At 45.5% G+C, this 26833-nt stretch overlaps 2 protein-coding genes across 2 annotated transcripts in view; one reads left to right on the top strand and one right to left on the bottom strand.

Moving 5' to 3' along the window:
* Positions 1-4709: 4709 nt before the first annotated feature.
* AMDHD1 (amidohydrolase domain containing 1) lies at positions 4710-20301 on the bottom strand. Its single transcript, XM_037160705.2, has 9 exons — positions 20160-20301; positions 18551-18657; positions 17234-17298; positions 15168-15445; positions 13028-13253; positions 9531-9655; positions 8289-8382; positions 7559-7719; positions 4710-6766 (listed from the first exon to the last, which is right to left on the bottom strand). The coding sequence occupies exons 1-9, from the start codon at positions 20294-20296 to the stop codon at positions 6679-6681; spliced, it is 1281 nt and encodes a 426-aa protein (XP_037016600.2). The 5' UTR covers positions 20297-20301; the 3' UTR covers positions 4710-6678.
* Positions 20302-20584: 283 nt separating this feature from the next.
* CCDC38 (coiled-coil domain containing 38) overlaps positions 20585-26833 on the top strand; it is a 40194-nt gene continuing 33945 nt past the window's right edge. Inside the window, exon 1 of the mRNA XM_053661650.1 lies at positions 20585-20674. The gene's annotated coding sequence lies outside the window, so the exon portion shown is untranslated. The remainder of the gene's footprint in view (positions 20675-26833) is intronic.

A 26833-nucleotide genomic window follows, 5' to 3' on the forward strand; every position in this document is an offset into this window, starting at 1 on the left:
CACAGACAAGGAATCTGATGACCAGGTCCAACCCCTTGCTGGCATGGTAACCATTAAAATGAGACCCCATTGACAAAGACCAGATGGGGCCTTAGAATGTATTCCCCAATCTGGGTTTTTTCCCCTCCAAATTCAGTTTTAAAGGGCCTTTCTGGGAAGGCTTCAGTGTAATTTACCAGATGAAAGATGAGTCAGAGGATCTCTTATCTTCCCAGACCCCTGACTTGGCGCCCTTCTGTGCAAATGGGTGTGAGATTTCCCAGTGCAGGAGTCGGAAACCACGTGTCCAAAACCCGCAGTTGGTTCAGGAAAGGACAGACACACTCGCCAGGTTGCCTGCCCGAGTACAGCCAAACTGCGTGCAACAATAGTGTGTTGCACAAGAGATTTTTCGCCCTAGATGGCAACCTGTCTGCAGGAAAGGTGGAGGTGGGGATGCAAAACACTGCCCACAGCAATTCAGTGAACAAAAAACGTGCTGAGGAACTTGTTGGCAAAACAGACGTTCTCCATGCTGTTCTTTCCTGAAACGCAAACACACACACACACAGATGAAGTTGATCTATTCTAACCTGTGAGCTGCAGCTGAGCTAGTAAACCTGAGCTAGTAAACAGTCTGATGGCTGTTTTTCAAAGCAATTTATGGTGTGCTGGGTCCCACAGGCCCCTATGGTCCTTAGGGGCCTTTTGTGGTTGAGTCGTTTTAGACCGTTCTCATAGTAACTGACATCACTTGCCTTCAAGAGAATGTCAAGGTAAATATGGGATAAACTCAATCGTCTTATGTTGTCGCTGCATTCTCGGATTTCTTTTTTTTTTGGCTTTGTGATGAATACTTTACTCCCGAATTCACAGTCGTTTACCACTTAATAATTTTAATATTTGGTAGATCACATAAATGGGCCCTAAGCACATTTAGCAACTCTTTTTTTTAATTAAATTTTATTTAGTTACTTTTCAAGTACATTTTTTTTTTATCTATTTCTCCCTTCCCACCCCACCCCCCCCCCGCCCGGTCCCCCCTCCCTCCCATTCCCCCCCCCCCAAGTCCTCATCTCTGTGTCTTTCACAATGGAATTCTATGCAGCAGAGAGAAAGAAGGAGCTACTACCTTTTGCAACAACATGGATGGAACTGGAAAGCATTATGCTGAGTGAAATAGGCCAGGCATTGAAGGACAAATACCATATGATCTCACCTTTGACAGGAAGCTAAAGAATAAAACAAACAAGCAAACGGAATAAAAACAAAGACACTGAAATAGAGAACAAGTGGGCAGCGACCAGAGGGGAGAGGGAAGGGAACTTAAGGGGAAAAAGGGGGAGGGATTTTGAGCATTCTCGGATTTCTAAAACAAAGTTTAACACCTCTTTAGGGAAAGGCTATTCTAACTGCATTTAATCAGGTTTCTCAGAGATGTAGTCAATGAATGTTTACCTGAGAAAAAGTACCTTTAGAAAATGTGATTGACTTAGTCTCTCTCTCTCTTTCCCACTGAGTAGCAGCGACAGAGTTGGAGGCACCGTGCCTACCTCCCCAGCAGGCTGGCCTGGCTTCCCCACCTGCTGTTTGGGGTCAGCCAGAGGGGAGGCCCCAAAGTGCCAGGACTTTTTCAGCTTCTGCTGTTCCTGTTGGGCCAAGCAGGTCAAGGTCAATTGGGGAGAGCAGGACTCCAGGGCATGGGCATGCGATTTGGGGGCAATTACTCTAATAATCCACCACATACATAAAATCTCATGTGTACCCGAAAAACTTTAAGAAAAACATACTTTTCATACTGCTTTAAACTTGTGGCTCATTTCTGGATCTGGTTGCTGGATTACTATATTTTTGTTATACCTAATTACCTCATGAACAGCATGATCACTTTGCATTTGGGGGTGACTTTTGTTGAAGATATTTACTAAATTTAAGCATTGACAATATACCAAAAACCAAAACTGAAAGAAAAAGGAGAGAGGGTTAGAGGAGCCTGGCTGGGTGGCTCGGTTGGTTGGAGTGTCGTTCATACACCGCAGTGTTGTAGATTTAATTCCCAGTCAGGGCACATGCCTAGGTTGTGGGTTCAATCCCCAGTTGGGGTGCTTGCAGGAAGCAATCAATCAATGTCTCACATCTGTCTCTCTCTCTCTTTCCCTCCCTCTAAAATCAATACATATATCTTTGGGTGAGGATTTAAAAAAGAGAAAAAAGTTGGTGGACATGCATTTCAGCTCAGGGTAAAGGCCTGGTTAGTCTCAAGGTGTTCCTGTTCTCTTTGTCTAGTGATTAGTTAGGAAAGGGCTGAGGTTGCAATTTGGGCCAATGAGACAGAGAAGAGTTTAACCGGAGGCTTTGAGAATCGCTTTTCTCTCAGGAGAACCACGGCAGCCACCCTTTGTCATCCTCCTGCTTGACCTGAATGAGGAGATCAGGAGCAACAGTGCCTGCTGATAGCCAGCCCAGCCCAAGGCGGACCCATGGCCTTAGGCTGATACCAACAGCAGAAGGTGGAGCGGAGGGAAGGAAGGAATCTGTGTCATCAGCGTTATTGAACTTCCAGACAAACCAGCTCTGAAGTCTACTCTTCCTGTGAGAATTGCATGGGCGAGCCAATAATCTTCCTAATTCCTTAGGCCAGGTTAGGTCAGGTTCTGATCGTTGTAGCTGTTAGCACTCTACCTGGCACAGCTGCTGTTTGTGAGGTGCTGCACCAGGGTCGTGAAGCATCGAGACAGGATGTGGTCCTGTAACCAAAGACCTTCCATCTAGTTGGGGGCACGAAGAGACAATTACTAACCAAGGATGCATCCTGGAGGAAAGCACAATAACTGCAGTGCCTTCGGGTTATCGGGGAGGCTTCCTGGAAGAGGCGATTAAGCCGGGCTTTGAGTGATGGGAGTCAGAGAGAGGACAAGAAGAAATGAAAGTTGAACTTTAATGTCAGCAGGCATTGATGCTAAGAAATCAATTCTACGTGTGGTCGGTTTCTATCACCAAACAAATGTGACCAACAGGGTCCTGGCCTTGCCTTCACAGTGTGTATGTAGCCTTGGCAGTGGGCTGCAGGATGAAATGACAGCAGCAACACATAGCAGTAAGATGGGAAGTTTGGGGAGTAAGTAGAGGCCAGGTCATCAAGGGCACGAGAATCCACGCAAATGGGACAGTCGGGGAAGCAAAGCTCCACCAAGACAGGCCACCTCTGAACGCTCACAGGTGCGTGAGCGAGGACAGATTGCTCTGGCTCACCTTGTGGGCTCTACCCTCTGGGTGCCTGGTGCCCCATGAAGCCTGGGGTAGCTTCAGTAGAACCCACTGGAACACATGTGTCTTTGTATTTTGGAATAACTTCCCATCAGAAAAATATCTCTCCAAGAGGCTGGTATTGCTTTTATCCTTCTGCTTACTGTTATAAAGACCAAGATGCTTATGCTTTGAGGAGTAGGGGGTAGTCTGGCAAAACTAATTTAAATTTAAGTATCACTGTGTTTAACCAGAGTTCTTTGTAAGACAACCAGCTCTTAACACTTTCTGCCTTTGTTCTACTCTTTAATGTCCGTCTTACTGCCCTAAATGGATTGTAAGTTCCCTGAAGGCATGGCCCAGCTTCAAAGCAGAGTTTTGGAGCTGGAGGGAGTCCACCCTCCACAGATACATCAAGAGTTAGAGAGAAAATCAAAGCCCGGACATCAAGTCCCAGCTTTGTGTGCCCTTTGGCACACCGTGTTGCCTCCCTGTCTCCCGCAGTGTCTGGTGCACACAACCTCAGCTCAGTGGGGCTGATGTTGCCACCGAGGGAGCAAATTGGTCTGGAGAGGCAAAAGAAACTTACACGTCACAGTGGTCTGTGGTCTTCCAAAGCTCAACCCTACCAGACAAAATCTTATGCCTTACAAAGAAATTCATTTTTTTCCCCTGGGAAGGTGGCCCAGTAATTTTAAAAGGTTGAGAGAAGAAATGTTAATCTAGGCCAGTGGGGAGCACAGATTAGAGTGTTCACGTCTCACTTTCCAGCTGGACATCTAGCCCCTGAGGTCCCCTCCTGTCTCCACTGAAGGACTTGTTCAAGGTATCATGCCAGAGTCCGCCTGCACAACAAATATTTGAGTGTCTGCTGTGTACACTGAAACCGGATTAATCTTTTTTACAACAACACTCTTGTCCTGGTTCTAACCCACTTAGAAACACCCAGTGGCTTCCCCTGTCTTTATTTTTGTTAAGATTTTGTTTATTTATTTTTAGAGAGAGGGAAGGAGGGAAGAAAGAGAGGGGGGAACATCAGTGTGCAAGAGAAACATGAATTGGTTGCTTCTCGCATGTGCCCCAGCCAGGGACCAGGCTGCAACCCGGGCATGTGCCCGGACCAGGAATCGAAACTGTGATCTTTTGCTTTGTGGGACGACGCACAACCAGTTGAGCCACACCAGTCAAGGCACTTGCCCTGACTTTAAAATGAAGTTCTAACCAGCGAGACTGACATTGAAAGCCCTGTGAAAAATGACCTCATCTTGTAGTCCGAGCTCCCACTGAATACTCTACTCCAGGAAGACTCATCATCTGTCTTCTGAACATGTCATGATATTCTACCTTGGAGCCTTTCCTCTCATAACTCTCCTCCCAACCTCCAAAGCTGAGGATGGCAGCCCCACCCCAACCCCACCCAACCTTGAAACTCTTTCTTTGGTTTTACTTTAACACGTAACTCCCCCATGAGCATCATCCTTTGACATTATATTAGGGAACCCATAGGCTCTTTCCAATCCACACAATAATTGCATCCCTAGGTTAGCCTGCGTCAAGGATTTTGATGAGTAATTTTTACTATGACGATCTGTGTGTCTGTGCAGCCATTCATTAATTCATTGATTGATCACCTGCTGTGAACCAGTCCCCCACACTAGAACTTGGGATCATGCCAAGGTCCCTGCCCTCTACTAACTCGCAATGCAAATTACAGTGGTATAAAAACTGTATTCCAGGTAAAAGAGCATGTGGGGTGGGCAGTGACTAGCTCTGATTCCCACCTGGAAAAGAGAGGAAGAGCAATCTAGACAGAGGGGACAGTTCTGCCAGGCCTGAACAGCACACGCAGGCCGGTGTTGTTGAGGAACAGGGTGGAAGCTGGTTTGGCCGGGGTCTTAGGCTGCAGCGCTTCTCAGATTTCAATGGGAACACGGATCAGCCGGGGGGTTTCTTAAGGTGCAGACTCTAATTCAGCAGGTTTGGGGTCAGGCTGATGTTCGGAGTTTCTAGCAAGCTCCCCTGGGTTGCAAGTTACCATTAGACACTGGCCTGGGAGGACTAAGGTAGTTCCTGGTGGGTATCCTCTACTGCTTTCCTTCAAAAAAGACGCCAGTACTCCTTGTTTTGAGTGAGTGTCTCCTGGAGGGAAACAGGATGAGCTTCACCTTATTCTATAAGTATAAGGATAAACATCTGTGTGGCTTGGGTTCCAGGACAGTCCTCATCCACAGTGTTGGCCTTTATATCTATTGCCAACATCCCAAATTCTCACCATTGACTAGGTGATCCCACGCCCGCTCAAGACTCCTCCACCAAGCATGCGCGGAAGACAGCCAGAGCCCCATGCTCAATCAGTGGTGACAGCAACGTGCCCCGTTACCCTCAGCATTCTAACGAGGCGTATCTCGATTTGATTCATGCTGAACACAGTAAAGCCTTATCGATTCAGCCTCTGTTCACCTGAAATGGGTGAGGATTTGGGTAGTTATCATTTACTCTCCAAATCGTTCCTTCATACATAGGACAAAGTTTGATAGTACAGTTGTGATCATACAGATGGTTAAAACATTTTAAAATATTTCAAATAAACTCACATGGCTTCCTCAGCAACTATTTATATATATAAATAACCATCCACCCTTTACGAGTAACTCTGTCATTTGTTTATTTGCTGAAAAGCTCTCACAGACCAGGCCGCTGTTCTGCCTCCCGTGCAGTAAGGAAACGACAGCAGCCATGACAGCGAGCACCTACTGAGAGTCACACATGTTCGCCGTGCGTTTGTAATGTGAGCAATCAAAACCTCAGAAACAATTTTAAAAGTGACATTATTGGATTTGGTCAGAATGCACTCATTACAGGAAGTCTTGAACTGTGTTGGGAAGTCTATTTCGAGCTAGGGTTGAAAAGAAATTAGAAATGGAAGGACCCTGGAGCATCCAAAAAGCATCTAGAAAGACAGACTGGGCAGGGAGAGGAAAAGCCCTTTGCCTGTTATAGAGTCTACATTTTAGCTTACGCGGGGGCATGGCACTTGGATTTCCCTCCACCCCCAGTTTTCGCTAGATATTGCTGAACTGAAATTCGAAAAGTGGAAACAAAATGGGAATTTCAAGCCATGTCTACCTAATTGTCAATCCACTTTTTTCCACAAATGTGTTCTTTTCATAATTCATCATCTTAACCCTCACAATATTGATGGCAACTCTTTGTGAAATAATTTAATGTCTTGAGACGATCACCGTGATTGGTTTACCTGTTTCTATGTCCAGATGCATATTAAGTGGTAATAAATGAATCCCTTGGTTTCACGAGTGGGTTAACAAAACAACAAAATACATTTAGTTTTAAGTGACATCATTGTGGTAAACTACTAAGGTCATTTGTATCTTAATATAACTATATTGATGTATTTTATTCAATTGAAGAGTCTTCTCTTTCCTTTAAGATCTGTCACTTTTTATAGATGACTTTTCCTTTGGCTATAACGTATTCAATTAATTCATTATGGCCTCCAAACTGGTAAATCAAATGCTCCCACCTGGGAAGAAATCAAACAGTGTTTCAATACAACAAGTCAAAATTATCACTGTCATTCAATGCTAGTTTAAAAACATATGTTCTAAAAATTTCTTTATACCTTGTCATTGATATTTGGGCTTTTAAAAAAAATTAGCACATTACTCAGGAGCCTATTAATATTTGATTCAACTAAGTAACGCACAAATGGTAACGCCAGTATTATTTTCAGTACAGAGAGTGGTTTATGGCCATGGAGAGTAAAAGTATAGAGCTGCTCACTTCTGTCGAACATGAGGTGTAATAAACTCTCTAGAGTCAAGGACTGAAGATTCAGAAGAATACAACTCAAACTGCCACACGAGAGACCCAGATGGCAGCAGGCTCTGGGCAATAAGAAACCAGGACAGGTCACACTGAAGCAAGGATCTGGGGGTCCCCTAGGAATAAGAAGTTAGACCAGTAATGAGTCAGAACCAGGGTGACAAGCTGAAGTTGAGATATATGTGGCCCAGAATGGCCACAATGTCAGAAGCCAAGCAGAAAAATAAAAACACATGCCAGAGGGCAAAGCGAGTCCAGAGTCCAGGTAGACAGGACAGAAGCCTGGAGATCTATGGAAATGGAAGATGGACAAAGAGACCAGAAAGTTGGTGTACCCTGTAAGTTAGGACCTGTAGGGGACTTCGTTATAGAAGGGTGAAGATGGAGGGGACCGGTGCAGAACCTGACGCCACTAATCAGTGGAAAGCGGATTTAAACAGGTGTATACACTACAACGGGCATAAAATAGCTTAGCTGGAGGAACACTCACCTGGATGAATTGATGATAATGAGATCTCCCTGTTTGCCAACTTCCAAAGATCCATGTGAGTGAGATTTCCCCAGCGCATATGCGGCGTTGATGGTGGCAGCGGCCAAGGCCTCCGGCATGGACATTCTCATGTTTACGCAGGCCAGGTGCATGACCATTGGCTGAGGTGGGGAGAGCAGAGTGTTGGCGGGAAGTAACAAAACGCAGCTGCTGCGTGGGCCATCTCTCAACACGCCACAGCAAATAATGGTGATTAAATGTGTAAGTGGAGAGGACTGGATTGGTATGGGAAAACCTAAACTTACACACAAAGCTTCTTACGCCTTAGAAAAGATTCCTTTATTATGGAGATTGCCCCATGTGTATTTAATATTTATTTATAGCTTTTCAAGACCACTTACTGTATAAAACGAAACTCCCCTTCATGCTTACTTACTAAGACTTCCCTGAGCTTATCCCCGTCTCCCAGAGGGGAAATGGGTTATTGTAAAACCACAGCGCCTGAGACTAAATCAGGAAATAATTCGAATGGGACCCTTTCTCCTTTCTCTATGCCTGGAGGCATTCACATGTGCAGAAAAATTCACAGACACCGCTGTCTGCATCTGTGTTTCTTGTTTCATGGGAAAATATTTTTTGATGCTTGATACATTTTAACAGAAATATTTTAAAATTGTTTATATGCTTGGTGGGAGTTCAATACTCTGCTCAGAAAGCTAAAAATAATTACCATTGAAAAGCAGTAGGCATTAGGGTTGAAGTCACTGCCCAAGGCAACTATTACTCCTTCATCTAACATCTTCCTCGCTCGAGGTTGCTTCAGTCTAAGAGAGGGGGAAAAAGCTGTCAGTATCCAGAATCGGAGCTTTTGCGGAACAGATGTTCAGAATGGAAGAAGACTTAAGATATCCGACCCCTTTGTCAAACAGAAACTCAAGGTGAAGTGATGAGCTATTGATTGATATTTCCTGGCTGTAGTCTACATTAATGTATGAGTAATAAAATAAGTTTCAGGAGAGCACTGAAATAGTCTTTCTTTTCCCTTGTAACAGTTACTCAAAGTCTTGTTTTTCAATGCCTAAGGCAGAGTTTATCAACTTTGGTGCAATTCATTTCATGGGCTGGATGATTCTTGGTTCTGGGGGGTTGGTCTGTGCCCTGTGCGATGTTCAGCAGCATCCCCTGGCTTCTGTCCACTCGTTGTCAGTAGCACCACTCAGTTGTGACCAACAAAAATGTCTCCGGACATTGACGAATGTCCCCTGAGGGCAAAATCACCTCTGCCCTAAGGCCACATCTGCAGAATCACCCCCGTGGAGACCGTGGGTCCCAACCACACAGTCTCCCTGCCCAGGAACTCGGTGGCTGTCATGCGAACAGAACAATGGAAAGTCAGATCTCAGGTCTCGGATTTGGTGGAATTAGAGCAAGGACGACTATACGAGATGGACTAAATGTATAAAATCCATGGAGAGCATAGAGCGAAATTCTTGGGGAGATTTTACAAAATACATATCTCCCCTCACCCTCAGGATTCTGGTACATAATTATGACACCCACGCTCCTCTTCTCGGAACACAGCTCTTGCAGGTTCTGAGTACTGCTGATATCCCTGATATCTTATGCATGGTTTTTAAGGTATAAGACCCACTGCACTTTTTCTAATTATAAAGGTATTGCATACTGTTTTTTCTTTAATTTAGAGGACCCAAAAAGTAGTAAAAAAAGAAAATGAGCTGCCCTCCCCAGGAATTCCACCACTCAGTCAGTTTAGTTCTGAGCTTGGTCCTCGGGATAATCCATTTCTGAACATCGTTCCAGAACTGGCATTTTCCATGAGCTACATCTTCTTGATCTGCATTTTTAAGGGACTTGAATGTAAGGGCAATGAAATAATAGTTGGGCATCTTGCAAGGCTATGTCTTCACAACTTGTACTTGCAGCTCTTGTGTGGGGGTGAGGGGGACCTCACCTTAGCATGTAGGCTGTGGTGGGCAGAAGGACAGCAGAGCACCTGGCCGTGGCCATGGCAGCAATGCCTTCATCACTCACTTCTTCCAGGTGACTGATTGCCCTGGCTCCCAGTTCAGCTCCGAGCTAAGAAGAATGAGCAATGAGAAAAAGATTTAACCAACAGCAAGAACAAATGGATAAAGTGCCATGAAACTGTTTTCCCTACAAAAGTAAACAGCACTCTATTATTATAATTTCTTGCCAACTACCTCTGGTAAGCACAAGCCCCAAAATAGACGAAGGGTTTGTGATGGACATTCATTTGAAGATTTTCCAGAGTGCTCCTTCAAAAACTATTCTTAGACACAAATGCTTACTGACAGTATTCATACATTTGCTAAATACATACATACAGACATATATATGTATATAAATCTGCCCTGGCTTGTGTGGCTCAGTGGATTGAGTGCTGGCCTGCAAACCCAAAGGTCACCAGTTTGATTCCCAGTCACGACACGTGCCTGGGTTGTGGGCCAGGTACCCAGTTGGGGGTGTGTGGGAGGTAGCCACACATTGATGTTTCTCTTTCTCTCATTCTCCCTCCCTTCCCCTCTCTCTGAAAGTAAATAAATACAATTTAAAAAATTATGAGTCTTATGAATCAGAATAAAATATTGAGTAATATTGGTAATGAAATCTATTATAGCATCATAAATTCACAATAAAAAGGTATTTTGGAATGCCATTGCTCTCAGTGAAAACAGATAAGTTAAGAAGATAAACTTTTAAAATGTGGGATCAAATGTATAATTTGAGAATACTAGTTGAGCTTGATTTCTCTCCAGATGAAAAGTTCAGGCTAGATTATTGGGAGAACACCGAGAAAGGGCGAAGACAGAACTGTGTATTCCAGTGCCCTTCTTCTCTCGCCAGTTTTACAGACACGAGCACACACTGATGTTGTCCACTCTGCCCCAGGATGGAAGGTGTGTTGAACACATTCCAAGGAAAGGAGAGTGGACAATATCTGACACTACACTGGGGCCCTGGCCCAGGAGGCTGCGGTCCCCGCACACCAGGGCAGGAAGACCTGGTCCCCGCAGCAACCAGCTCAGGTCTGACAGCATTTTGGACCACAGGACAGACAGACTACGCTCCCCCAGAGGGGCTCCTTTCTGACTTTGCAGTCACCCTCACTTTCCCAAACTGATTTGCTCATCCTGGGTATTGACCTCTACTGATTTCATTTACCAATCATTCTACAACCGAAAGTGTCTTCTTGACCACCCAGCTCACATTCATTTAACAAACGTTCAACAACTATTTACCTAGTAAAGGCCATCTGTGCACCGGGCACGGGGCTGTGTAAGACAGCGGTGGTGTGGCAGAGGCGATTTTAGCACAGTGGGAAAAGTACAGGGAGAGCTCCACTGTTGGAGAGGTTTGCGGAGGACCTCAGAGAAGCTGTGGCTAAGATGAAATGTGGGAGTTAGAATTAGCAAGATGGGGGGCAGGGGGAGGGCAGTTCAGATTAGAGAAACAATATGTGCAGAGTGTTGGGAACTGCCCTGCCTGGTTTTAGGGGCTGTAACTCCCCCCATAGCTAAGGCTGAGTGAGTGACCTTCGGACCATTAGCCACTAAGGAGACAAAGCTTATCTGCCTGACAGGAGTGCCGCTTCTGCTCCTTTTTACATAACTGGCCTCCAATGCGCCAATGATCAGTTAGCCAATGACAGGTAAGATTCCCCAAGGGGGTAACAACCTAAGACAGGCATGATCACGTGGAGTCCCCAGGGAAAGACTTGGGGGGCTATGGAGGAAGGGGGTGATGGACCCTTGCCCCTTGGCTTTGACGAAGCCTGACTCCTCATTCTGTCTGCGAGAAGCCTCCTAAATTCCTTGGCTATCTTGCCTCCTCTGCCTGACTTAAGCCTGAAACAACAACAGAGGGCGGTGCAGCCCTGTGCTCCCGGGAGATCAGGCCTGAGAAAGGATACTTAAAATCCTACGAAACCTGCTTTGCTAAGAATGCGCTTAGTTAAATGATAAAGGCCCGAGTAGGAAATGAGTTTGTTCCCCAAAGTTTTGTAGCCTTTTAGCTGATAGACCCTGACTCAGAAGAAGCCCTAATAGTTCTTTGTATGCTATCTACTGTTTGATCCTTACTGCCTGACAATGATTAATGAGCTGTACCTGTATTTCTGTGCAAATTACACCCAATAAAAGCCTGTCTAGGCAAGGGTCAAGGCACTCCCCCAGTGAGGGAGTAGCCATGCCACCCCTTTTCCTCCACAGAACTCAGTAGTCTGTGTGAATTTGTCTCATCTCATCCATGACCCCGCAGGCACCGTGAGCCGGTGTCCGCGTCAGCAGAGGCATGGGCTATTCAGTGCACTGAAAATAGTTTATTGTGGCTGGTTCACGGTAGAGAGGGTGAAGGAGGTAAAAAAAAAAAAAGCGGGGGGGGGGGGGGGGGGAGGAGAGACAGAGGAAGATAGAGAGGTAAACAAGGGCTGGATCCTGGCAAGTAGGGAGTTTGGAACTCCCCTGTGAGCAATGGTAAGCGGTTAGATGGTTTTAAGTAATGGAGAGGAGGGATAGAAGAACTAAGGGGATGGATTAAAGAAACAGATTAAATCGGAAGCAAGCCTGGAGGCAAGAGCAGCAGTTACAGGAATCCCCATGAGAGCTGATGGTGGGTGGACCTAGGCAGTGGGCTGAAGAGAGAGGAATCTAGAGATATTTAGGAGGAACTGGCAGGACTCGCTGGTTGGTTGAAATGTGGTTAGGTGAAGGGGAGGGAGGAGTCAAATGACATCTGGGTTCTGATTTAGACCAATGGGTAATATTTTCATTCACTGGAGCAGGAAACACAGCGCATGATTGGGAAGTGGTAGTAAGAGATCAAGTGGGCTGTGTAGAGGGTCAGGCACAGGTGGGGTATCTACATCTGTATTAATGCCCCGAGGGCAGTTGTTCAGTTAGCTCCTCAGCCCCACACAAGAGCTGTCTTTGTTCACTGACGGATTCTCAGTACCTGCCCGCCACACACTGCACACTCAAGTATTTGCTGACAACATGAATACATGAATCTGGGCAAGACATGCAGATTGGAAAATCATGTCCTGGCTATCAATGGTGGGCTTCACTAAAATTCATCTAGATGGTGCCACAGAAAGCCCCCAAGGGCTGCATGTGAAATTAGTAGACTCTGCTGGTATGACTTTCTGAACCAACCAAAATAGGCTGTGAACTTAGTAAAAGAGAACCTGAAGGTACATTTTTCCACTAACACCTCCATCAGGTGTTAAGAAGAGTAAATGACCAGCAAAAAAAAAAAGTAAATTTCTAACAGAAGTCAGGGATTCCAAGTCTCAACCAGTGCGTTCTGCACACTGTTCAAGCAAACATCCCCACTCCATCTTTTTAAAAGGCCACTCCTGTCTCTGCACAAACTAGGTGAGTTTTCCATGACACGGGTGTCATTGACAAAGAAGCAGAAAGGCAACTCTACCTCCGCAGCCTTCATCGGGTGGAGTTCATCCCCATGGAAGTTAATCTGTAACCCTATATCTTTGCCACCTTGAAGAATCCTTCTGGTAGAATCAAGGTCAAAGACACCCTTCTCACAGAACACATCTATATTGTCAACGTGAATTTGCCCACTTCCGCTAAGTTCCTTCAGCTTCGGAAGGTGGTTGTTGATGATGTCATCAGCAGCTTCAGTAGCAGTTTTTCCTCTGAGGAAAGAAAAGAAGATTTCTATGAGGGAAATTTTTTAAAAATGCAGATAGGTTTTTCTGGTCCTTGGAGAGCCTGAGAGACTGTAGGTAAATAACCTCAAGCCTCAGATAGGATCAGAAAGAATCAAAGCTACAACAGAGGACTCAACAATGTGACCAGCCCACATAGCAGAGGTATTGATAAGACTTCTGTGTGCACCAAGCTTGTACACAGAGGCTCAAACCCTCATCCATTTGGGTACACCAGTGCTGCCTTTGGGAATTCCAGCAAGGGCCACCTGGCAGAAAAATCGAATCCACTTGTCAAGGGCACTTGGAGGGCACTGTGGATGTTTCCCTGACAACCCAACAACTTCAGGCCTCTTCCCTGGCCTTGAGCTATCAGCTGGCCCCGAAATTCTCACTGAGATCCTGGGGTAGTTATATACTAGGAAGGGCTGGGCTTCTGAAGTCAAATATACACAGAGCTCAACCACTCGCTGGCTATGTAACTTTCAGACATGTTATTTAGGTGTTTTTTGCCATGCTCGGAGCCTCAGGCCTTATCACTGGGGATCAAGACGCAGGACTCAGCCTCATGGGCAGATGGAGCAATTTTCTGTAGAACTTCAGCCCTGTGTTTGGCACACAGAAGACTCTCATTCAGTGAAAGCCATTTGGGTGGGTAGACAGACGTGGACCATCAGGAGACAGGCATTTGCATGTAATTCTTCAGACAACTGTATAGAATAGGATGTTAGGTAGCTCTTTTACAGACTAATAATTTATGTTCGGAAAAGTTGAGAGGTCCTCAAAATCACCCAGCTGGAAGTAGCTAAGTTGGGGTCAGACCCTGGTCTGCCACCACCCCAAAGCCTGAGACTTTTCCACCATGTCACACTGTCCTTCCTACTGAAGAAACCAGGTGGCCACACCCCTTATATGTCATTTGGGAAAAAAATCTGTTTTCTATAGACCAGGTCTCCTGAACATCTGAGGGCAGTTTCAAACTTTAATAATTTCAGAAGTATAAATGCTAAAAAAAATACAACAAACACCACTGGAAATATTAAGCGTTTGGTTTTTTTTCTACTTAATTCACTTTGTGAATTTTTAATAATAAAAGTTAATGTTAAATTTTTGGTTCCTCGGAGGATGGTAAACACAAAATTGCCATTAAAATTTTCTTTTGAAAGTTCACAAAATGAAATACACTTGTAAAATATAGAAATCCTTTTTAAAATAATTTGTGTACGGCTATAAAATTTCTATGTCTAAGCTGTGAAAACTTAAAACTGCACGAAGACTGTGGGGAGTCCCTATGAACTATGAAGTCCTGGTTTTCTTTCGGATCTCTTAGTTCCGGAACTCCGGGCCTTCAGGTCTAGAAATTTGTAGGCAGGTGAGAGGCAGGTGCAGAAAGAGGCAGCCATTCTCCGCAGTAAAGCCGCATAGATAAAGGGGAGAGCGTAAAACTATCAACGACAATAACATAAAAATGTTTGCTGATAAACAAGCAAACGTGAGCAAAAATAAAACTGTTCTGAGTCACTTCAAGATTGCACGTGCCTCCTACAGGGTGTTACTCTTAATCTCTGAAGTGCTTTTGTGCTGTCATGGGAAGCTATTTAGATTGACAGCTGTCATTTTGAAGGATCTACAAGGGACGTTTCTCTTTGTTAACCAAAAGAGTTTTGAGCATCTTCTCTTCCTTCAGCAGGAAGGGACTAGCAAAGTGACAGGCCCAGTGGAGATCACCTTCCCAAAGCCACTTATGAGATGACTGCCCGTTAGAATCCGAACACCTTTCCAAAGGCTTCTACTGGTGTCTCTGCAAGAGCTAAAGTGCTGAACCACAGCGTGGGGTGCGGGGCAGAGAGAGCGGCCCCCTCCATGCCGTAGTTAAACCCGGTGCCCGTCGGCTGAGGTTACTTTGGCACTGAGTGAGCCCCGCAGTAAGTGGCCGAGATGCCGAGGTCCATCTGCTGCCGGGCGCGCTCAATCACTCGGAGCATCTTGAGCTCGGTCTCCAGGTTGAGGCCGTATCCGCTCTTGCACTCCACCAACGTGGTCCCCGCCCGCATCATGCAGTGCAGCCGCTGCTGGAAGGAGCTGAACAGCTCCTCCTCCGAGGCTTGGCGCGTGCGCTCCACGGTGAAGTTGATCCCTCCTCCTGCTTGGTGGATGTCCATGTATGTGGCTCCTGCCAACTGAACACACAGCTCATCATTAGGCCAAACAAATGCAGGGAAGTTGCAGGCAGGTCTACAGAACCTACCTGCAGGGGTGATATTCAACACGAATCACAATCAATATGCCCTGGCACCAGCCAATCAGAAAGGGGCGGGGGAGGTTAACTGTGTTGTCTCAGGAAAGTGCTGGGGTGGCAGAGATGGGAGATGTGGTGGGGACTTCTGGTCTCCAGAAGCAGCCGTTTACCACCCATTACCGAAGGAGTTCAGTATTTCAACAACCCAGTCCACCCCAGTGTGTACCAGTTAAGTCTCCACCTATTACAAAACAAAAACAAACAAAACCCAAAACTTAGGCACTTCCAGAGAACCCGCTGCAGTCATTCAAATCGCCACCGACACCACCCAGCGGTGTCCCCTCTCCTTGGTATTAGGCCACAAGAGTTTGGGACCTGGCATCTGGCTCAAGTAAATGAAGGGGCCCTTTGTGGGAATCCAGTGGGTTCTGTTACTGGGCAGCAAGGAGTGCGGTGCAAACACAATATGCCTGTGGGGGTGGGGTGGTCTCCCCCCCAGGAGTTTTTATCGGGGCTCTGCCATGGGGAGCTGGTGAACTCTGTGTACACCCCTCCCTCTATGGACCTCCCTTTCCGCTTCTGCGCAGTGAGGGAACCGGACTACAGATCTGTAAGGTTGCCTCCTCACTCCGAAATTCCGTGATTTAATGAAGAAGTCTTACAAGCAGCTCTAGTTTGCTGAGGAAAGTACACAATATCTAAAGAAATTTTTCCTTTTTCTGAAATAATGCAATTTAGCTGTTAAGATGGGTGTATTTTTAGGAACAATGTGAAGAAAAGGTGTGGAGAAAACTCGGTGCGTATAACTAAATGAAAGGAGCCGGTCTGGAAGGGGTACACACCAGATGATTCCAACTCTAGGGCGGCCTGGAAAAAGCAAAACTGTGAAGACAGTAAAAAGATCAGTGGTTGCTAGGGGTTGGGGGAAGAGAGGGATGAACAGGCAGAGCACAGAGGATTTTTAGGGCAGTGAAATACTCTGTATGATCTTACAAGGGTGGGTTCATGTCACTATACATTTGTAAATGTGCATCAGTGTAGGTTCATCCAGTGTAAGAAATGCACCAGTCTGCTGGAGGGCGCTGAAAATGCGGGAGGCTGGGGCGGAGGATGCTGTGTGGGAAATCCTTGCAGCTTCAGCTCAGTTTTGCTGTGAACCTAGAAATTCTCTAAAAAAATAAAATCTACTAAAAACAAACAATGTAAAATGGCTCCAACCAAGGATTTGAGGATTGACTACAGCTAATTCATTACCAATAGACTTCTTTTCATATTTCTTAACAAATCTCATTTTTTTTCTGGATAAAAGTGAGAGCAATATAAGACATTTTATTTTTGTTATTATTAATACATTTTTCCTAGTTTGACCTTCATGGGATATGATTTTCAAGCTGCTTCCTGGAGTCTTTTCAGAGACCACTAGGACTGATGGGATGGAATGGGAGGAAGGAAAAGAGAGGAGAAATTAGTTAGCAAGGCAACTGAGCTCTGTTAAAATGAAGATTCTACAGCTACAATTTTTGAAAACTTTTATATTTAAAGTGATTGCTAGCCCTGTGCATGGTATAAAGATTTGAGGCATCTATAAACTAGCTAAATTTTATTGTGATTTATCTGCCATAGTCCAGGCTGGTAAAAATATTCATTAGGAAGACATGTAGGCGTAGGGGGCAAAGCCTGACAGCCCACAGACTCTAGAAAAAGATTTGCCATCATTCATTGCAGTTACCTTCATTGCGAACTCGTGAACCCTTTCGCCAGCCCATACTGGATGTGTGTGTGCATCCACCAAACCTGTAATCAATAAATCAAATCATTTTTAAAGTTAAGAAATAAAAAGCCCTAGGTGGCAGGTGACTGTACTGTCCTGCTCTTTGGCAAGCACGATGGGGGCCAGCCATCGTGGGGGGGGGGGTATTGGCAGAGAAGGAAGAATTTGTCTCTGTTTCCTTCCCCATAGAGGAAACAAGGGGTCTCTCTGCATAGTTGTTCTAGAAAGCTCTAATAGAGGAGGGGGGCTCAAAATTATGAAAATATTCCTCAAACAATGTGGCTCTTTTTGCCCCCTTAAACCCATGCTCACCAAAAACTGGTGATGTCAAATCTACTAATGGAGCAAAACCAAGGACTATGTCACCAAGGAATAATTTGGGTGTGAAAACAGATTTATTCAATCTAAGGGACCCTCAACCTTGGAAAAATATGAAATCAGGAAGATGAATCTTTCTTCAAGAAAAAAATATATTTTATATATTTATATAGAAAGAGAAACTTTAGCAATCACTTGGAACTTTTGTTTACCCTGGTACAGTCTAGAAAAGTGTGTCTTTCCAAGACATTCAAAATACCTCAGAGATGAAATGGCTGATTAGTGGGTTCCGATGTGGAGTAAAATCCAAAGTCCCTGTTCGAATTGCTTTCCAGTGTATTCTGGTTTTTCACAAGGTTTCACCCTGACTTTGTCTTCTAACTCCCAAGAGTCAGATATACCCAATACACGCTTTGAAGGTACAAATCTTAGCCTCTGGGTTTGCATAGATCTCAAAATTTATGAAACCTGTTTCGGATCATTACATGAAGCCATAAAACATGAATTGTGTAGGAGATGGTGGCCAACGAACTGATTCTGTTGTCAATCACTAAAGATACAAATGGACTTCAGTGAAATCTAAGGATTTTTTTTTTCCCATCTAGAGATGGGTCCTTGGTTTCACACTCTCTACTAATTTAAAGTATATTCTGGTAAAGAGAGCAGTTTTCCCTATTTGCTTCCCTGTCCTGCTGTCCCGTGCCACAATGCATTAATAAAATTCTTCCAACAGTTTTGAACCGATATACAACACAGCTGGTCTGTCTTCACTGTGTGAGTGGGAAGAACTAGAATTGATGGGTGGGTTTGAGTCTCAGCTTGCTGTTCACCTGGTCAGCAGTCTCGGGTGAGATGTTTCACCCCTGAACTGCAGTGCTCTAATCTACACAAGCTACTATTCTTCCTCTTTACTTTCTTCAAACTGCATTCAGGGTTTGACTGAAAAGAAGTTAATACCCGGCAAGATGCATTTCCCAGAACAGTCAATTCTTTCTTCAAATGTTTCTTCAGAAAACTGGTTTTGGATAACATCAGCAGGACCGATGGCTTTTATAAACCCATCCCTGAAGAAAAATCAACAAGTAATTAGTGAAGTTTGGGAAATATTGTGAGAAATCTGACCAATGATTTCAAATACGTTATCAATGCCTCAGCATTTCTTTCATTTCCTGTTTGGAGTTGTGTCTTGGAAAAGCGACTCCAGCCACAGGTCAGGCAAAAAGTCCCGTCGTGTCTAAGGAGACTGCTAACTGTTCTCCTGTGCTGATGTTTCCTTTCCCCACACCGCTGGATTCCTGAACTTGGCCAGGACACATACATGGCCGCCCGGAGTAAAGATACATTTCCCAGTCTCCCATCGGCCTGCTGCGGCCATGCGGCTAAGTTGAAGCCAGTGGGACTGTTTTCCACTTTCCTACTGGCTGGAACACAGACCCGGGAGAGAGGGAGCAGCCATGTGGGGTGACGGAGTGACTGGAGAAGAAGGGGTGTGCCCGACAGAGCAGGGCCGTGGGGGACCTGAATCCTCGAGAAGTCTTATTTTTGTGCAATTCTGTTAACTGACTTTCACAGCTTTTTGACAGTAACACTGGAAATGTTTCTATCCTTTTGTTCATTAAAAACACACACAGTCCTTAAAAGCTGGACTCGAGCCCAACGCTAAGCAGCCTCGGCTTTGGGTGAGAATGACCGCTCTTGCACAACCGCCCTGCCACGTCGCTCTCCACATGGCATCTGACCCCACCCGCGCCCCAGGCGCCCTCCCAAGCTGGCTGTTCTTTTCTGTGCTCTGCCAGGAAGCCCAGAAGGTTTAATAAAAACAATTGAACACGCCCTCGTTCTCTGGTGGCTGAACCTTAATATCTTATATCTGCAAACCATCACCATCCAGGGTGTCCAACCTTTTGGCATCTCTGGGCCACACTGGAAGAGTCTTGGGCCACACATTAAATACACAAACACTAATGAAAACTGATAAGCAAAAAAAAAAAGTTTTTAAGTAAATTTATGATTTTGTGTAGGGCCGCATTCGTAGCCATCCCGGGCCGCAGGTTGGACACCCCCGATTGCCATGGTTCTCAAGCTTTAGTGGAGAAGGGGGTGGGAGAGGTATTTGTAAAATTCGGGTCTCAGAACTTCCCCCACGGAGATGCTGTTTCAAAACATTTGGGGATGGAGGGTGGGGGAGGGACTGGGCGGGCCGGTGGTCTGAAATCTGCTGTAAAAAAAAATCTCAGGCCATCGGACGCAGGTGGTCTCTTGGCCACACTTCAGGAAGCACTGCACGAACCCCGACACCTTCCGCTTGTCGGACAATGAAATTTTGTCGGCAGAGGCGGGATCCTGATGCGTCCCGGTGCCCTGTGCGGCTTCGGTGCGTTTTTCCACGGAAGGACAACCTGAAGCAGTCAAACCCGTCAGCAACAGGTTCCTAAAGGCTGCCCCGCCAACGTCTCCCTGGGTTCGGGGGAGCTTTCATCCCGTTTCCCGCCAGAGCACACAAGTTAGAGAAAAAGCGCCAAGCAGGGACTTGTCCGACGGGTCCCTCCAACCCGCCGCCACTTACGTGCCCACCACCAGGCTGGCGTCCTCCAGCACCGCCAGGCTGCGCAGCGCGTCCCGCGCCAGGAAGCGCTCCCCGCGGGCGCACACCAGCACCACCTGCCGCGCGTTCTCCAGCAGGAGGCGGTGGTCGCCCGCCATGCCGCCGCGCGCCGCGGGTCTCCGGGCAGTCGCGGGCCTGGGGCCACGGGTGAGACCGCTGGGAGTGCTGGTCCGCGGGCGGTGCAGCCCGGGGCCGGGAGGGTGGAGCAGGGGCGGGAGCTCGGAGCCGCGGACTCTCCAAAGCCGCGAGGAAAGCGCGCCTCCCCTCCAACCTTGGCAATGACAATCCCAGAACGCTGACTGATAATCAGTGTTATATAACGAGTCTCCGCTGTTTTGCTCGTCTGGTCAGGTTCTTGGGTGAATGTGGTAGAGATTAGAAACTGAAGTGCTGTCACCAGGAGAGATAAAGGTGGGCTGCGACGATCACGTGGCCAGGTGGAAGGGGGTCGCTGTAGGCGAGGCCTTTCCGAGCCGGTAAAGTGGGGAGAAACCAGATTGAAGCAGGTGGGGGAACCTGGGACCGGGCCCCGGGAAGGGACAGAAGGCTGGAAGCCTGTGCCCAGGGGGCTGGGAGGGCCGCCTGCGGCAGAACCAGCAGGTAGAGAGGAGGCGGGTGCGGTGGGGGCGCTGCTCCTGCGTCCGCGCGGCCGCGGAGCAGGGTGGCGGGTGCCGCGCGTTCTTCGGTTGGCCGGCTCCGCACCGGGATGCTGTACCATGCGGCCTCCGAGATGACGGGGACCCGGGGTGGGGGAGGCTAGAGCCGAGACTGGAGAATCGATTGGTGCCTCCGCCCATCCCCCCCTGTCTCCTTCCCCGAGGGATTGGTTGAGAAGGCTCCCGCGTTCAAACTCGTTGAGGTAAAGGTGGGTTCAGCTCCGTGTGCCCCACGCCCCCAATTGTACCTGGTCGGGCCTGCCCTCCATTTGCACCGAAGGCTGGAGACCGAATCAAGTTTGTTTAAGGAAGGTAGTCTGTAATTCTCACCTACAGCTCCTCTGCCTCTCAGTTGCTGTGAAAACACCGTCAGGGCCTGGGTTTGATTAGGAATTTCTTGATTGCTTCATTCAGTTTTGTATTCTTTTAGTAGGCGCTTTGTGTAGTTAGGCCGGTGGAACAATACAGACACGCAGGGCACCTTCCCTGCCCAGCACAGGCCGCAGTCGGAAGGAAGACACTCATGGATACAATAACACACCCTTAAAGCAGGTGCAAGGCCTGTAGACCCATAAAATAGAACAGTAGGTCCATTTGGTGTCATTTTAAAGCCATCTCAAAACAAAGAACAGAAAAGCGAAGACTCCTTTAGATGACACAGTAAATGAGAATATGCTTTGGCTACATATTGTGTCCGTAAAAGAGACAACCCAGTCAGGGAGAAAAGAAAGAGCCCAGACAAAATAAAAACTGGAAAAGAATTCAGTCGACAATGTATGTAAAAGAGACCGAAAAGGGAGAAAGAAAATCCATAGATTATTCATCACAGCACAGACATATAATCCTGAACAGATGTGTGTGTCTGTACAGAGATTTTAAAAGAAAGGCATAATATATAGAGAAAAAAGTAGAAATAGTGGAAAATAGAAACATAGAATCACTAATTCATAGAAAATATTAAAATTTTATGATATAAAATTTATGCTAAAGACTTGAATGTCACACTTTGCATTTATATTCACAGATTTATGCAATTATAGATGGTAAAGTGAAATTATAGGACGGCTTTGGGATTCAGTAAACTTGTCTTAATCCCAAGTGGGATTTTGGCTCATAAACAGTGACTTAGGAGCTGTTTGGCTTTTGGAAATTAACTTCCCTGAGCCTCAGTTTTTTTTCGTCCATATAGTAAGGATGATTGTTTCTACTTTATGGACTTATCTGAGCTTTAACTGTGATGAAGTGTGAAACACTTAGCCCACTGCCCATCTCTAAATAAGTAACAGCTATTATTATTACTAGTAGTTTATTTCAATCCTGCTCTTTCTCTTGCTGGTCAATTAAGTTAAAGATTAGATTTCAGCAGTACTAATTCCCCTCCTGACTTCACAGAATGTACTGTGTGCTTGAAATTTACAAGTTCTGGACAAGTTTAAAAGAAATTGTACTTTTTAAAATGGAAATTTATGTCTGTGGGTTCAGTGAGTGCCCTTGATTACAGTCCAGAAAAACAACGTTGCCTGAAAAGCCCCTGAGAACGAGAGGTCAGCAGAAACAAGAAGGACGAGAGTGGGCTCGCCTCCTCCCTGGTCGCCGCTGGGTGATTACAGAGAGGAATGATCATGTTTCTCCTCTGTGGCCACCCATGTCCCCGTGGTGGCAGTTCTTAGTGTCCAGGGTTGGGTCACGTCATCTGACCCACACTGGCTGATTTCTTTTCCTCAGTATCCCTTCCACTTGACCTTCAGTTATTTTTTTCAGTTTGCAAAGGGGGCAGTCAGAAACGTCAACAGGAAAGTCCACAGCAAATAGCTAGTCTGACGTCAGCGGGGCCTTAAAGGTCAAGCTGAAGGCAATTTCTCATCATCGCGCTCTCCCTCTGACCTCATCGAAAAAGGCAGTGCTCGGTCAGGCCAAGGACCTCGTGGCTGCTGGCTCTCGGGCAAACAAAAACCTGCTAGCTCTGGTCTGGAGAGAGGACACAGTTCACAGCCCTTTCTCTCGTTATTTGTCCAAGTGGGTGGGAAGGAGGTGGGAAAACACTGAGAGTCGTTGGGTCTGAGAGAATCTGTCTACGTCTTCATTTGCTCCTGGGAGATCAAGGTCTTCTTCTGGTATTGAGAGAATCTGGATATCCGCTTTCATGGCGTTTGTAGAGTTGTGGGACAACTTAAACAGAAACTTCCTTGGATGGTATCTGGTAGATATTGTTATTGTTCATTTATTTCGAGTTGGTGTAGGGCTTAGGTTTGGACAGTGGAAAACCCACTCCTCTACCTCCATTTGCACGAAGCTTCTGCACTAAGAATCTGGAGAATCTGATAAGACTCTGCACTAACGGGGGGAGGGTCAGAGTCCCCCAATTTGCGCTGACATTGCTGGTCGATTCCTCTCAAATGACCCAGTTTCAAAAACTTTAACTTTAATTCCGGATTTCTCATGAAAGCTAGTTACCAGTCATCCCTCCTGTTCTTTTCAAAAGCTGGTCGTTATTCACAGAAACAGAAGAAGGACACACCTGGTACCTACTCTGAAGATGGTACAGGCAATTGTTTCCGTCAGCCCACTGCCCATGAGCACTTTGCTTACGTTATCTGTGTTTGAAAATAGCAACAAGCCTGTACGGAAGGTGTTAGTATCCATACTTGATAGAGGAACTTAAGGTACGCTTAGTTCAATTGGATAGGCCAAAAACCAAAAAAACCCAAAAAACCAAAAAGAAACAGAATGGATAAGAATCGGAGGCAGGATTCAAACCTGCTCGCCCCCAGAGGCCAGGGTCTTTCCACAGTGCCTTCATGCGGCCCCTGTTATGAAACGTACAGAAGAAGCTGACTCGGTGACCACATATAATTGCATAGTGTTAGAGGAAGGCAAACATTAAACAAGTCAACCAGCACGGTGCTCACTTGGAAGAACAGCATGTTTTACATCCACGTCCCTTAGTTGACTCATAAGTATGTCAAATTCTGCACATTCCACACTGAAGCTTTGCTCTCCCCGACTGCCCCTGTCCCACAGCCTTCTCTGTCTCTGTCGATGGCAGCTCCATCCTTTCTTGACTGGGCTCTCTGTCTGTCTCATGCCCCACGTCCAAATCCTCAGCCACTTCTGCAGATCTGTTTTCCAACTTCACCTAGAATCTGACCACCTCTCGCCATTTCCACCACTGTCCTGAGACTCCATTATCTCCTCCCTCCCAACAGGTCTCCCTGTGGGACCCTCATCTCCTTCTACAGTTTCTTCTTGCTCAGCTGTCACACTGATTCATTTCAGGATTCTCATGTCACTGAAAATAATCCTCCAGGCCTTCATTATCCCTTTGACCCCATCCATTACTCCCTTTGTCCCCTGTGGGTACCAGTGTCCTTGCTGTTTCTCAAACACACCAGGTCCCTGCCCTCCTTAGAATTCTTCCTCCTTGGGTTGTATTTACAAGGCACTTACTATATACCTGATGCTGTCCAAAGGGCAGGACCGAGGTTAACTCACGTAACAGACCCAGCAGGTGGGTGCCGTTCTCATCCTCCCTTCTGAAAGATGAGGAACTGAAGTGTGAGGGTTAAGGAGCATAATGAGAGTCTGTGCTCTTAGTCGTTAGCCTCTAGGCCACAAGGAAAAATAATGGCTTACAACCACTGTAACCATTTCAAATCCCTGATCTTTCCGAGCTCTTTATCTTCTTTGACTATAGAATGTTGCATCTGAACATGTATGTTAGACGTAAATTTGCAGGCATTTGCTCTGCAATTCAACAACATTTCCCCTCTTTTTTGGTACTGAGATATTGGTTAGTCATTATACTATTTTTGTTTCGCTCAGCAAAGACATTCACCAGCTTTGACTTTTTCTTCCTGGTTGGTGCATCGTATTGGTTTAGTTCAGAGAACTTCATAGTCCCCTCCTAGGCATAGCTGGTGTGCTTCCTCTCTCACATGTTCTTCACCAACCAGTTCGCTCATCAGTGGGGGGTTAGTGCATATGGAAGTACAGAAGTATAACAACTTCTAGAGACTATTCATTCTCTATATGTTCTGTGAGTTACGAGAGAGGCAGAATAAGAGCAGATATCTGCTACTCACAGTTGGCTTGGAGAAAGGGGAACTTCCACTTTCCTGTAAGTAAAAAAGTACCAGCACTCACGAATAAGGTGTTTATTGAAGACAGACTTTTTAGGATGAATGGAATGAGAGTGGGATGGAGAGGAGAGGAAATTCAGAGAGAAGCAGTGAAGAAACACAAAGCATGACAAGAAAGAGGTGAGCAGAACCTTAGGAGTGAAGATAAGTGCAAATCAGAAATTTAAGAAAATCTACACGTTTTTATATTATCAGCCCCACAGATTATCATCAGTTTTTCACCAATCTTTCTTTTCCACCCATCAAAATAAACCTAATACCTATGAAAAAATCCTCAGTAATCTAAAGAAGTATAATATCAGTGCTGTAGATTTTTATTAACTTTTCTCTTTCATAAGCTTCAATGTAATTTTTTCACCTTTGTTTTTATAATTACTAGAAGTAAAATCACATATTAATTAGTAAATGTTAACACTTAATAACCCCTGCTTACTGAGTTCCGTCTGTATCTAGGCACCTTGCCTTGTTGTTTGTTCAGTTTGGTCTCACTGAATCCTCATGGAAGCCTTAGAAGTGGAACTATTATTCCCATTTTATGCCCTAGGAATCTGAGGCTCAGAGATGCTAAGCAATTAGACTGCAGGCTCCATGCAGACAATCCTTTTTGTCCTTTTTGTGTGCACGTCTTATTTTGTAAGAGCCACATCTCCGGCACCTGGAATGGTGCCTGGCACATAGGAGGTACTCAAGAAATATTTTAAAATATTAAATGAACTTGCTCACACATCTGTAAATGCTAAACCAACAGGCTTGTCCACAGTTTGTGTTCTTAATCACCTGCCACCGTGCCTCTGGGACACTTGGCTCTTAAGTGTGGCTCTTTGAGAGTGCTGAGGCACAAATTAAAGGAGAAACCCGAAATAGGGTATTTTGTCCCACTTTTCCTATTGTGGGCACACCTTTTTATATAAAGTCCTGAATATCCTTTCTTCCCCCCCAAATTAAAATACCATTCTTATTATTATTCATGGTAAAAATTACACAAGCTCATTGAGAAATTGGAATGACAGGAAAAAGCACACACATTCTAGACAAGGATTAGGGTGAGGCAAATGAGGCACTTGCCTTCCGTGCAACATTTAAGGGAGAGGCAAAAACTCTGTAATTGAACATTTTAATTTACTATTAAAAATAAGGTTTAGTACAAAAATCCATAATGAACAAAATATCCAAATGTTGAGACGAGATCTGTGGGCTGGGGCAGGGTGTGGCAAGCAGGACACTCATTCTCAGAGTCACCTACGTGTGGTCAGATCCCATCCACATGTAAATGTAAAGGCAATATTTTGTCTTTAGTTATTTCCTGCATTAATTTTGATTTTTTAAGCCTTGCATTAGCATGTTATTTGTGTCAGTAACTGAGTTTCAGGGGGCATTTTCTTAAATTTTCAGCTAAGGTGAGTGCCTCAGTCAACTAACCTACATCCCAAACCTGATAAAATTGAAAGGAGAGATTGTTCCAATTCAGAGATGCCCACTATTAATGTGCGGTGAACATTTCAAACACCTCCCTTACTTGTCATGTGTTTTTATCCACAGTATTCCTGTCCTTTTGCTATATATATACACACACATTTATATACACACATAGATATATAATTATAGAGTAAATAGTGCCATGGAATAGTTTAAAGGGGCCACACGGCAATCCATTTTATGTGTACACCATTGCCTTTCCTACCAGTCTCGACATGATTTCTTCTCTAATTCTGTAGTTGTAGGACTTCCACTCAGCTCTATTTCTGACAGTTCTGAATGATGGTCATTGCGTAGTTTAGTTGTAATTTTATGTAGTTGTGTGAGGAGGAAAGCCATGCTTACCTATGCTGCCATCTTGACC

Source organism: Artibeus jamaicensis, unplaced genomic scaffold (assembly GCF_021234435.1).
Source record: "Artibeus jamaicensis isolate MK-2021 breed Jamaican fruit bat unplaced genomic scaffold, CSHL_Jam_final contig_233, whole genome shotgun sequence".
Lineage (NCBI taxonomy): Eukaryota > Metazoa > Chordata > Mammalia > Chiroptera > Phyllostomidae > Artibeus > Artibeus jamaicensis.